Here is a 12,939-nt window from a genome sequence, read left to right on the forward strand (position 1 = left end):
ACTTTAAGTACACTTATTTTACTGAGATGGTCCGGAGAAGGCACTGGCACCCCACTCCAGTACTCTTGCCTGGAAAATCCCATGGATGGAGGAGCCTGGTAGGCTGCAGTCCATGGGGTCGCTAAGAGTCGGACATGACTGAACAACGTCACTTTCACTCTTCACTTTCATGCACTGGAGAAGGAAATGGCAACCCACTCCAGTGTTCTTGCCTGGAGAATCCCAGGGACGGGGGAGCCTAGTGGCTGCCATCTATGGGGTCGCACAGAGTCGGACATGACTGAAGTGACTTAGCAGCAGCAGCAACTGAGATGGTAAGGATGCAAGAGAACAAAAACATGGGGAGACAAAATAACGAACCTCACTGTCACCACTGGAGGCAGCTAGGACACCCCCAACCCCTCAGTCTGAAAATGGGCTCTTGGAAGGGAGAAGATGATCTTGTGTCCCACCTGTCTGGCAGGAACCAATATATTTCAAATAGCCCTTGTTGAGGAAGGACATTCCTTCTTTAAGGGAAGAATATCAGCTAATTGATGTGGGGGAAACCAATGACTGATCTGGAACATGAAGTTACTGACTCCGATCAGCAATGAATGAATCTATAAGATAAGGGGCCGGCGGGGGTGTATTACGGCAGCCCTTGATTGACCCGCTATCCTAAATTTGTGAGGACTGTCACACCAGGTACCACCGTTGAATGACTCCAGCCACAGAAATTCCATTTCCTGGAGACTTCCCTGGTGGTCCAGTGGTTGAGAATCTGTCAAGGCAAGGGACGACGGTTCCATCCCTGGTCCGGGAATTTAGATCCACATGCTGCGAAACAATTGAGCCTGTTCACCGCAAAGGCTGAGCCTGTTCTCGAGAGCCTGGGAGCCTCAACTACTGAAGCCTGCGTGCTTCAGTTGCTAGAGGCGGTGCTCTGCAACAAGAGAAGGCGCTGCAATGAGAAGCCTGCGCACCACAACTAGAGAAAAACACACTCACAGTAACCAAGACCCAGAGCAGCCCAAAATAAATTTTTTTTTAAAAAAGAGATTCCAAAAAAAAAAAGAGATTCCACTTCTTCACAGTTCTGGAGACTAGAAATCTGAGACTGAGGTGCTGGCAGGATGGAGTCCTCCGGAAGCCTCTCTCCTTGGCTTGTTTTCTCCCTGTGTCCTCAGTGGCCATTCTGTCCACGTGTAAGTCTCCTCTTCTTAAAAGGCCACCAGTTATATTGCGTTAGGACCGAGACAAAGCAACTGATCACAGTGGGCCAACCTTACTTCAATCCTGATTAAGACAAGATGTGAAAAGAAAAAGATTTTGAGGTGTTCACAAGAATTTCCATAATGATTGGTTATTTCACAACATGGAAGATATTAAGGTGTGATAATGGAAGCATGATACAATTTTTACAAAAGCCTTCACTTTTTAGGAAGTATGTACTAAAATATTCATGGATTAAAAAGAAAAGAACAGGGACTTGCCTGGTGGTCCAGTGACTAAAACTCCACTCTCAGTGCAGGAGGCATGGGTTGGGGAACTAGATCCCACATGCTTCAACTAAGAGTTCTCTAGCCACAACAAAAAATCCCACCTCTGCAAGGAAGATTGAAGATCCCATATGCTGCCACTAAGACCCAGCACAGCAAAACAAAACAATTTTTTTTTCAAGAATTAAGGACTTCCCCCGGCTTCCCTGTGAGTCAGACAGTAAAGAATCTGCCTGCAATGCAGGAGACCTGGATTCAACCCCTGGGGTAGGAAGATTCTGCTGGAGAAGGGAATGGCTACCCACTCGAGTATGCATGCCTGGAGAATACCATGGCAGGCTACAGTCCATGGGGTCTCAAAAGAGTCAGACATGACTGAGCGACTACGACACTGGTGGTCCAGTGGTTAAGAATCTGCCTGCCAATACAGGGGGCATGAGTTCCATCCCTCATCAGGAAGATCTCAAATGCTGCGGAAGAGCAACAAATCCTGGGAGCTGCAACTACTGAAGCCCTAGGATTGTTTCAGTGCTCTGAAACAATAAAAGCCTGAGTACCACAACAAAGTGTAGCCCCCACTGTCTGCAACTGGAAGAAAAAGCCCACTTGCAGCAACGAAGACCCAGCACTGCCCTAAATAAATAAATAAATTTTAAAAAAATTCATTGACTGACTTGAGTTCACGTTTCACTGCCTGCACTATTATTTAAGGCTTTGAATTCTATCCACTTCCCTTTTCTACTTTTTTTTTTTTAAGATAATGGTAGCAGTTTGGGAAATGGAAGGTGGATGTCACTTGCAATGGAGGTGACTGTGAAAACAAATACAAACCAGGGCTGACAGACTGGTTCTGATATTGGGTGAGCATTGCATGAGATGTGGCCCTCCCTCGGAGCCAGATGAAGGGTCCGGCAGAAACCCTCCACCATCTCGGCAACTTCCCGTGAGGCTATACTTAGGAAAAAGTTTGAAAACACACATCATTATTGTAAAACCTACTTCTGGAGCTTCCCTGGTGGTTCAGTGGTTAAGACTGCAGGCTTCCAGTGCAGAGGGCGTGGGTTCAATCCCTGGTGGGGGGACTAAGAGTCCCACACGCCTCAAGGCCAAAAAATTAATAATAAAACATTCTCTTGTGAACTTCCCCAAATCATTGGTCTCATAATATAGCTGATCCTTGGGGGGAAGCATGATTGGGCCTTCTGTCCCTGGGCGTCTTGGGGAGACTGTTCATGGATCTCCTGCACAACCCGACCTGATGCAGATAGTCACGGCTACTGGTGTCTGGTCTGGTCTGGCCCACTGGCCCTCAAGCCAGTGCTTCCTGGGGGCTTCCCGTGTGCTCATTCAACAGACGCTGCTTGGGGACTTCTCTGGTGGTCCAGTGGTTAACACTCTGCATTCCCACCTCCAGGGGGCACAGGTTCAATCCCTTGTCGGGGAACTAAGATCCCACTTGCTACAGGATGTGACCAAAAAAGTAAAAAACAACAAAAGCAACAACAGCAACAAACAGATGCTTCTTGCCACGAGCCAGGCCAAGTTCTAGACAAACGGCCAAGGACCCCTCAGTTCCCCAGAGCATGTATTCTCAGGATGGGAGCAGATGTGACTGCAGTCAACTCAGAAACAGACGTGACAGCTTCCCTGCATCAGCTTCACTCGCAGTGAGGAGATGCTGGTGGTATTTCTGTGCACGGACGAGGAAACAGTCTGGGAGTGCTGACCCAGAGTGGACACATGGAGACAGCAGCGGAGTGGGACCTCAGCCCCGGTCTCAAGGACTCCAAGGCCAGCATGTGAACTAGGCCAGCCCACCACCTCCCACAGAGTAGGGGCCAACCTCAGAGAATGTTCTCTGCTTGGGCTTCAGTTTTCCTGTCTATAAAATAAGGATGCTGCTCTTTTGGGAACGCCGAGGCAGTGTCTAGCTCTGGGTTCCTGTGAATTTCAGCACCTTTGTCTCCCCAAAGCACAGAGAAAGCAGGAAGGATAACAGGAAGAATTCCCGGGCATCGTGTTCTTGTTGTGGAGCTTCAGCCTCAAGCCAGACTCACTGCTCCAACTCACACCAGCCAGAGTAGCCTGAAACAGGCTCAAAAGCCTGGCGGGATCAGGGCTGGAGGTCTAAACTGGGTGGCTCCAGGGACGCCTTTTAATGCAGACCCTAGATGGACCCTAAGGCAGGGGCCAGATGGCTCACAGAGATCAAAATTCCCTGTAAAGAAAACACACTCTTGGGACTTCCCTGGTGGTCCAGTGGCTAATCCTCAGCACTCCCTATGCAGGGGACCCAGGTTCCATCCCTGGTCAGAGAACTAGATCCCACATGCCACAACTCAGAGTTCTACATACCACAGCTAAAGATCCTGAATACTACAACTAAGGCCTGGCGCAGCCAAAATAAATAAATATTTAAAAAAGAAAAAGAAAGAAAACCCACTTTTGGAAATACCCTGGTTGCCCAGTGGTTAGGACTCCAAGCTTTCACTGCTGAGGGCAAGGGTTCAGTCTTTGGTCAGGAAACTAAGATCCTGTTTATTTTCATTTTCTCACTTCTTAGAGCCACACGGGTACCAGAGAAAAGCATGTGTGCTGTGCTTCTTAGCGTGAAGCTACCACACAAGCAGGATCCTAAATGGGCCTCTGTAAAGAAGAGGGAGCGGGTGGGTGTAGGGGAGCCGGCAGGGAACAGAGGGAGCACATCCCATCCACGTGTTAAAACCGGAGCCCTGGTCCTGCCTTGGCTGCCTGAATGGTGTGACCCGGGCTAGCTCCCTGATCCCTCTGTGAAAAAGCAGGGTGCCTGGAACGTTCCGGAAGATCAGAGTTCATCTGTGCGGAGTGTGGAGAACAGTGCTGGGCTGGTGAAAAGCTCCGGAGGACTTCAGGCTGCAGTTGCCATGGGGACCAGCAGGCTCCCGTGTTGCCAAGTCAGGCGTTTTTTTCAGGAGGAGCCGGGAGTTTTCATGTGGCATCTCTGGATTTTTGAAGGTTGGCCACGAATTTTAAAAAAAAGTGTGAAAAGCTGAATAGTCCAAACTGAACATGTCAGTGGATCACGTGGGACCCGAGGCCCTGGGGGTTTTGCAGCCTCTGTCCTGGTGCTTTGCAACGACCTGTGGAGACCATTCAGCTGGCATGGGTGACTGGGTGTCTACTCTAGGCCAGGTGCTGGCTAGAGTCATTCATTAGCTTGGCCTTTGCCCTTCAAGCTCCCAGACCTGGAGAGGGAGCCACTATTTGCCTTTTAGCTTCATCACAACAATCTGGACAAAACTGCTTCAGTAGAGAGGTGCATACAGAGGGCAGGATGAGGGGGCAGGGAGGGCGGGGGGCAGCCCCCTGCGACCTTTGTCTGATTCCTTCCCCACGCCTGGCACCTGAATGCGTTTCTACGACATTCAGCAAGCCCAGCAAGTCCCAGGAAAGCCTGGAGGCCCCTAGCCTGCCACAGTTTCTCTTTTCCTGCCAGGTATGCTGCAGTCCCTGGGATCGCGAAGAGTGGGATATGACTTAGAGACTGATCAACAGCCTCTCTGGGATGTCATTCTGTTTTCTGTTCTTCACTGCACTTATTGCTACCAGAAATTCTGTTGTATTTTGCATGGAACATATTGCTGGTCCCCGACCCATGTGTCTGGTGAAGTCCAGAGGACTTAGCTTGTCCTCAAGAATTATTTTGGGCACAGGAGGTTGAATAAACGGGTAAGTAGAGAGCTACAGTCCATCCTTACGATCCAGAGATGATGCTAAGCCCACATGCCACTCAGTGGGCAAATAGTTTGTCTACCAGTTGCCAGGGACTGTGTGGAAAGTGCGAGAGTTAGTCACTCAGTCGTGTCTGACTCTGCCATCCCATGGACTGTAGCCTGTCAGGCTCCTCTGTCCATGGAATTCTCCAGGCAAACATACTGGAGTGGGTAGCCATTCCCTTCTCCAGGGGAATCTTCCTGTGCCAGGGATTGAACCCAGGTCTCCTGCAAGCAGATTCTTTACTGTCTGAGCCATCAGGGGAAGGATTGACTGTGTGGGAAGATGCTAAAATGACTTTGTCCTCACCCTTGAAGAGCTCACCTGGGGGTCTAGACACTTCCAACCATCTCCCGACCATCCCCTAATTAACACAAAACTCCATTTCCCTGTCATCAGCTCCTCTTGCCTGATATCTCCATCTGAGGTGGGGACGAGGCCTGGTTTCATGCCCTCTCGGGGTCACTCACAAAACGCTCAAACTCCTTGGCTTGCCTCAGCTCCTGGGGGAAGCTGTCAATGAGGAAGCCCTGGCTCTCTGGGCAGGACAGTATGCGGATGCTGATCACATCAAGGATGACTCCCTGGGGAGAGAAGGGGAGGCTGTATTCAGTGCTTAGGGGGCCCCTCACCTACGAGGTCACCTAGGCAAGTTCTGGTGAATTCAGGGGAACATTTGCTGGGTGCCCTGGATCCTGAGTCAGCTCTGATGAGCTGGGGCCTATGGGGGCACTTCTGAGAATGGGGCTCAGCGACTGTCTGCTGGGGCGGGGGGCGTCTGCCCCACGCCAGGCTTATTGGGCTCCTTTGCTCATCACTATCATGAGGAACTGGGATGACCTCCATCTTATTGTGAGGAACTGGGGGCAGAAGGGGCCACTGACAACATGCCCAAGGTCACAAAGTGAATAAATACTAGCTATGTTTACTGAGGGCTTCCCGGGTGGCTCAGCAGTAAAGAATCCCCCTGCCAATGCAGGAAATGAGGGTTTGATCCCTGGGTTATGAAGATCCCCTGGAGGGGGAAATGGCAACCCACTCTGGTGGGTTGCCTGGTAAATCCCAAGGACAGGGGAACCTGAAGGGATCAAGTCCAGAGGTCTCAGAGTCTGACACAACTTAGTGACTAAAACAACGATAAAGAAAGTTTACTAAGTGCGTCTTAAGGGCCAGGCACTCTGCCAAGCCCTTTATAGGAACGAACTCATTCACCCCGCACCCCAGCCTTCTGCTGAGGGTCCAGCTGCTCTCCCATTTTACAGTTGAGGACACAGAGGCTCGGTTGACAAAGCAGCAGCCAGTGGCCTCTGCCCTCGAGAGGCCCCTTGGCTCCTACAGGGTCCTCCTGGGAAGCTCCTCCCAGTGGGCCCCCTCATCCCTCTGCTCCCCTGCCCGAGAGCTCTCACTGTGGGCACTGGGATCCCTGCAGCATGAGGTCATGGACCTTCCGGCCCTGCTGGGTGCCCCGTTGGGCCTCCTGCCGCAGCAGCTGGCCCAGCCCCATGTGGCAGAAGCCATACTTGGTTGCCATGTATTTGCACTGTGTCCCTTTGCCGCAGCCTGGACCACCCATCACCAAGACAGTCGGGGGACTTGAGGATGTCTGCAGTGCCCGAGAAAGAGACAGGGGAGAGGGGTTGGTGCCTGTAGGGGTCAGTTGGTGCTGAGGTGATTGTGCCCACAGCTATAGTGGGTGAAACTGGACACATGTCTGCTGGCAGACCTACTTCTGCCCTAGGGTGGTATCTGGGGGTGCATGTCCACACCCAGTGACATATCCAGGCACAGCACCATTAATACTGCTACAGGTCATGTGGATGAGGTGTGAACCCAAGCAGGTCAGGCCCTTTGTGTGCAGCATCTCCTTGAAGCATCACCCCTTTTCACAGTTGAGGAAACTGAGGCTCTGAGATGGACATGGACTTGTCCACCCCTCCAGTCTCAAACCATACCACCCTCCCTTTCTTTACTGTGTTTCGGCCCAGTGGCCTCCTTTGGGACCCTTGTACTCATCACCTCCCTGTTGCTCCTCCCCCACCTCCACCCCCGCTGGAATTCCATACGGCAGTCCCTTCAGGTTGCAGCTCACCCCTCAGGTCTTCTCGAATCTCTGTCTAAAGAGATTGTTGTGTTACTATAACGTAGGGGGCCGGGAGGAGGGGCGTGTGCACACCTGGACTTGAGGGGGGTTACCTGCATTCTCCGCCCTCCACGACCTCCTTCCCTTCCCCCGAGTAAGCCAGCCACCCCTGCGACGTTTCCCTTCTTCTGGGGCCCCAGGGGCCTGCCCATTTGGGGCAGCTTGGACTTGCAGAAACCCAACCCGCCTCCGGACCGTGGGATGATCGCGCTCCATCCCCTACACAGGCCCTGACCCCTCCTGGTTCGATTCAACGTCACAAGAGCCCCTGGCCCGATTTTTTGGCGAGATGATAGGGCTACCCCCGAGGGCAGTGGGGAGAAATGAACCCCAAAGAGGCTCAGGTAGAGCCACAGCAGTTGGCTGCCAAGGAGGCCTCGGTTGCTGTGGTAACGCGGCCTCCTCGGACTCACTTCCGGAGTAAAGTGGCGCATGCGCAAATAGCCCGACAGGCCGCAAGGGTGGCGGGTTTCCTCCCTTCCTTCCCAAGATACCCCGCGGTCCTGAGATGTAATGTCACTGGGGGCGTCCCCACACCACCTGATTGGGTTACCCGCATGATGAGGTTATCGGCTTGATGGAATTATCGTGATATTATATATACCCTGCGGGCCGCCAGAGCGCTAGATACAGAAGGCGCTAGCTACCTTCAGTTCGGAGTAGGTTACTTCGACTAGGCCTGCAGGATTTCGATTCCGGTTTAGGCGGCTGCGCAGGCGCAGACTTGGCACAGGCGGTCTCTAGCTGATCGCCGACCCAGCTCGGCCTCCGGATAGCTTTTCCCAGGATCGGTTGTATCCCGGGCTTAGGGTCCGCGATCGAGGCCAGAGACCCGACACTTTGAGGGCGGCCTCCGCGGGACCGAGGGACGCGCACCCCGAGGGAGGCGTAAAGAAAGGTTCTGACCGGACCCGGGTCAATCGCGCATCTCCCATGGCGGCCCTTGTAAGTGTGCGGCAAGGCGGTTCGGCTGCGGTCCTGGTGGTGGCCTCTGTAGCCTCTCACACACTGTCCTGCTTTCTCTCCCCTCAGGGCCCCAGCAGCCAGAATGTCACTGAGTATGTCGTCCGAGTTCCCAAGTAAGTCCCTGATCCTGCCAACCCCCTCTCCCTCCAGAAAATGTTTAAATCTCGAGCCTCCAGGAGTGTCTGATTCTTCTTCCAGGACTGGGGTTGAGCCGAGGCCTCTGGGGCATCACTGTTTTTTTAATAGAGTGAATGAATGAGTACATTAATATACAGTAACACGCAACCTCCCTGCCTAGGATTCCCTCAGCCAGGAATGGCAACTGTGACTCTACTGGGTGGAATATTTTTGATCCTGCAAAATTCCGTTACAGTATTTTCCTCCAGGAGGCATTCCCTGGCTGTCCACCCCCCTGCCCAAGGCTGAGTTCCCAATTATCCCATCTTGGGTTCCCAGAAATATTTGTCCCTAACTGATCTCTGGTTTTTTTTTCATGGGTCCCTAGCGTTGCCCAGCACAAAGGACTGAGCCTGGGAGGGTTTACTGAATTAATGAATGATTGACTGAGCACTGCCTCTTCTTTCTTGTCCATTCCAGAAATACCACCAAAAAATACAATATCATGGCTTTCAATGCAGCTGATAAAGTCAACCTCACTACTTGGAATCAGGTAAGTCCAAGTTCTGAGGATGTGAGAAAACCTGACCCTGGATTTGATGTAATAGTTGCTTGGTTGTGATAGTAACTAAGGCTTAGTATCCTCCTCTCTCCCCATATGCAGATAAATAATAACTAAGGCCCAGGCTGAGCCTCTGGGCACCCCTGAGGGCAAGAAATGTATGACCGTGCAGGAGGTTTTCTCCTGAAATTTGTGCCCATTGATGGGCATTTGGGGTCGAGATCTATCTGGGCAAGAGAGGAGGGGGCTGCCTCCTAGAGGTGACAGAGCTCCCATTGTAGGAGATTCCAGAACGGTCTTTAGAAGCTGTCTTAGTTGTTGCAGGCTGCTTTAGCAGAATTCCAGAGACTGGGTGGTTTATAAACAACAGATGTTTATTTCCCACAGTTCTGGAGGCTAGAAGTCCAAAATCAGGGCGCCAGCAGATTTGGTATCTAGTGAGGGCAGGCTTCCTGGTTCATAGCTGATGCATTTGCACTGTACCCTCACCTGGCAGAAGAGGGACACAGCACTATGGAATCCTTTATTAAAGAGGGCACTTATCCCATTACTAATAGGCTGCAGCCTCATAACCTAATCATCATCTATCAGAGGCCTCGCCCCCACATACCATCACACTGGAGATTAGGTTATATGCATTTTGGGGAAATTCCCTGGACATACAGCGGTTAGGTCTCCAGCTAGGACTCCAGCCCATTCACTGCAGGGGCCCAGGTTCCATCCCTGGTGGGGGAACTAAGATTCCAGAAGCCCCGGATCACAGCCAAAAAGAATGCATTTTGGAGGCACGTAAACATTCATCCATAGCAGAAGCCATTAAAGGGTTACAGTCTGTAAAGAGATTTGTCCACTGTGGGGTCGAGGGCAAGTGAAGGGAGAACGGTGGGGGTGAAGGCTCTGGACCAGGTGAGCCTGTGATGGGGTTTGCAGCTTACAAGTGATTTGACTCTGGGGTGTCTTTTTTCTTTTTTTTTTTAAATTTGGAAATAACTTCAAACTTTCAAAAAGCTGCAAAAACAGATATCGCAGTGGGCTTTAGACAGATCCCTTCGCCCACATTCACAGAGCCTCTTTTCGCCAAGCGGGAAGTTGGCTCTGAGGGTCCATCTCTCAGCCTGTGGGGAGGAAGGGGTATCGTTGGATGAGGAGCAGGCTCCCTGATGAGAAGTGTCGCCTTCCGTCCTCCCAGGCCCGGCTGGAACGAGACCTGAGCAACAAGAAGATTTACCAAGAGGAGGAGATGCCTGAGTCGGGCGCCGGCAGCGAGTTCAATCGCAAGCTCCGGGAGGAGGCGCGGAGGAAGAAGTACGGCATTGTCCTCAAGGAGTTCCGGCCAGAGGACCAGCCCTGGCTGCTGCGGGTCAACGGCAAATCGGGCCGCAAGTTCAAGGGCATAAAGAAGGGCGGCGTGACAGAAAACACCTCCTACTACATCTTTACCCAGTGCCCTGATGGGGCTTTCGAGGCCTTCCCTGTGCACAACTGGTATAACTTCACGCCGCTGGCCAAGCACCGCACGCTCACGGCCGAGGAGGCTGAGGAGGAGTGGGAGAGGAGAAACAAGGTCCTGAACCACTTTAGCATCATGCAGCAGCGGCGACTGAAAGACCAGGACCAGGACGAGGAGGACGAGGAGAAGGAGAAGCGCAGCCGCAAGAAGGCCAGCGAGCTGCGCATCCACGACCTGGAGGACGACCTGGAGATGTCGTCCGATGACAGCGAGGCCAGCGGCGAGGAGGGTGAGGCGGGTGGAGCCAGCCCTGGGCGGTGGGGGTGGCAGTTGTAATTAATACAGGTCCTGTGTGATGACAGAGAGGTGAATGCCCCTGAAAGGATTGCTTGATTACTTGCAGACCCTTGGATTCCCTCAGGAGTTTGGCCCCTGGGGGAAGCACTAGGGTTGGTTAGGAGGCCCCAGGAAGGTCTCTCTCGGCCATGGCCTCGACTGGGATTTCCATGGGAATGGCCTTAGGACTGGCCAGTTTGAGTCGTACCAGCAGGCTCTGGGCCAAGGGGTGGTCTCTGGTTGCCCAGTGGCTGGCTGGCCCAGGTGATTTAGGGCAGTTTGGCGGCCCTAAGTGTGAGTTAGAGGAAGGGGTTGGCTGGGGGTGTGGAGTTGGGATCTTGCTTGGCAGTGGGTGATTGGTACAACCCTGGGCCAGCTCTCTGCCTCCTGGAGGAATTGGGGCTGGTCCTGGCATCACCATGGCCCCTGAGATGTCCAGGCATCATTAGATACACACAACACGATGCATGTCCATCTGAGCCCCTCACGTCGTGTATTCTTCCCCAGGTGGCAGAGCCCCCAAGGCCAAGAAGAAGGCACCGCCCAGCAAGGGGGGCCGGAAAAAGAAGAAGAAGAAGGGCTCAGATGATGAGGCCTTTGAGGACAGTGATGACGGGGACTTCGAGGGCCAGGAGGTGGACTACATGTCTGATGGCTCCAGGTGAGGCAGGCGGGAGGCGGGTGTGAGACCCTGGGCCGGCCTGCGGACGCGCTCACTCACCCTCTGCCCGCTCTCTGTCTTACAGCAGCTCCCAGGATGAGCTGGAGGGCAAGCCCAAGGTCACCCAGCAGGAGGAAGGTCCCAAGGGCGTGGACGAGCAGAGTGAGAGCAGTGAAGACAGCGAGGAGGAAAAGCCTCCCGAGGAGGACAAGGAGGAGGAGGAGGAGAAGAAGGCGCCCACGCCGCAGGAGAAGAAGCGGAGGAAAGGTGGGTTGGCCCCTCTGAGCCCCGATCAGGGACAGGGCCAAAGGCTGGCTCAGGGGTCTCCAGTCCTGACGCCCCCTCCTCTGGCCCCTTGCAGACAGCAGCGAGGAGTCCGACAGCTCAGAGGAGAGTGACATCGACAGCGAAGCCTCCTCGGCACTCTTCATGGCGGTAAGGCCTCGCCAAGGCAGGGCCGGCCAGGGAGGATGGTGGGGGGACCCTCTCCCGACATGCGTGCTCAGCCCCAATCTCCACAGAAAAAGAAGACGCCCCCCAAAAGGGAGCGGAAGCCATCAGGGGGCAGTTCCCGGGGTAACAGCCGGCCAGGCACGCCCAGCACTGAAGCAGGCAGTACTTCTTCCACCCTCCGGGCAGCTGCCAGCAAGCTGGAGCAGGGTGAGTAGTGCGCCCCATCCCACCCCGCCCACCCTACCCTGCCCTCTTGACCCCATCCTGGTCTTCCTGTTCCGCATCCTCTGAGCCCCTTGCACACATGATCCCAGCACTCTCCCCCCACCCCCCCCACCCAGTGGTCCAGCCTCCCAGACCCAGTCTCAGTCCCACCGCCACCTCCCACAGGGAAGCGCACCAGCGAAACACCAGCAGCCAAGCGGCTGCGACTGGACACCGGGCCCCAGAGCTTGTCTGGTAAATCCACTCCTCAGCCCCAGTCTGGGAAGTCAACCCCCAGCAGCGGCGACGTTCAAGTGACTGAAGACGCCGTGCGCCGCTACCTGACGCGGAAGCCCATGACCACCAAGGACCTGCTGAAAAAGTTCCAGACCAAGAAGACGGGGCTGAGCAGCGAGCAGACAGTGAATGTGCTGGCTCAGATCCTGAAGCGCCTAAACCCTGAGCGCAAGATGATCAACGACAAGATGCATTTCTCCCTCAAGGAGTGATGCTGCCCCCAATAAACAGGCTCTGTTTTCCATAATCCTCAGTGTCTTCATCCCCACACTCGCTGTCTCTTGTCCCGCAGTCTGTAGATGCCTCTTAGAACTTAATTCCAGAGAAGGCAATGGCACCCCACTCCAGTACTCTTGCCTGGAAAATCCCATGGACTGAGGAGCCTGGTAGGCTGCAGTCCATGGGGTCGCTAAGAGTCGGACACGACTGAGCGACTTCACTTTCACTTTTCACTTTCATGCATTGGAGAAGGAAATGGCAACCCACTCCAGTGTTCTTGCCTGGAGAATCCCAGGGACG

The 12,939-nt window shown here is 53.6% G+C and overlaps 1 protein-coding gene across 1 annotated transcript; it reads left to right on the forward strand.

The window, feature by feature from the left end:
* Nucleotides 1–7,853: 7,853 nt before the first annotated feature.
* GTF2F1 (general transcription factor IIF subunit 1) lies at nucleotides 7,854–12,667 on the forward strand. Its single transcript, XM_020916798.2, has 9 exons — nucleotides 7,854–8,319; nucleotides 8,407–8,453; nucleotides 8,938–9,010; nucleotides 10,209–10,758; nucleotides 11,313–11,466; nucleotides 11,552–11,733; nucleotides 11,828–11,901; nucleotides 11,988–12,126; nucleotides 12,310–12,667. The coding sequence occupies exons 1-9, from the start codon at nucleotides 8,308–8,310 to the stop codon at nucleotides 12,630–12,632; spliced, it is 1,554 nt and encodes a 517-aa protein (XP_020772457.1). The 5' UTR covers nucleotides 7,854–8,307; the 3' UTR covers nucleotides 12,633–12,667.
* The last annotated feature ends 272 nt before the right edge of the window (nucleotides 12,668–12,939 follow it).

This window comes from Odocoileus virginianus, chromosome 3 (assembly GCF_023699985.2).
Source record: "Odocoileus virginianus isolate 20LAN1187 ecotype Illinois chromosome 3, Ovbor_1.2, whole genome shotgun sequence".
NCBI lineage: Eukaryota > Metazoa > Chordata > Mammalia > Artiodactyla > Cervidae > Odocoileus > Odocoileus virginianus.

Coding starts and splice junctions, on each gene's coding strand:
- GTF2F1 (XM_020916798.2), top strand. Junction 11,467..11,551: donor TACATGTCTGATGGCTCCAG/GTGAGGCAGGCG, acceptor TCTGTCTTACAG/CAGCTCCCAGGATGAGCTGG. Junction 11,902..11,987: donor CCTCGGCACTCTTCATGGCG/GTAAGGCCTCGC, acceptor CAATCTCCACAG/AAAAAGAAGACGCCCCCCAA.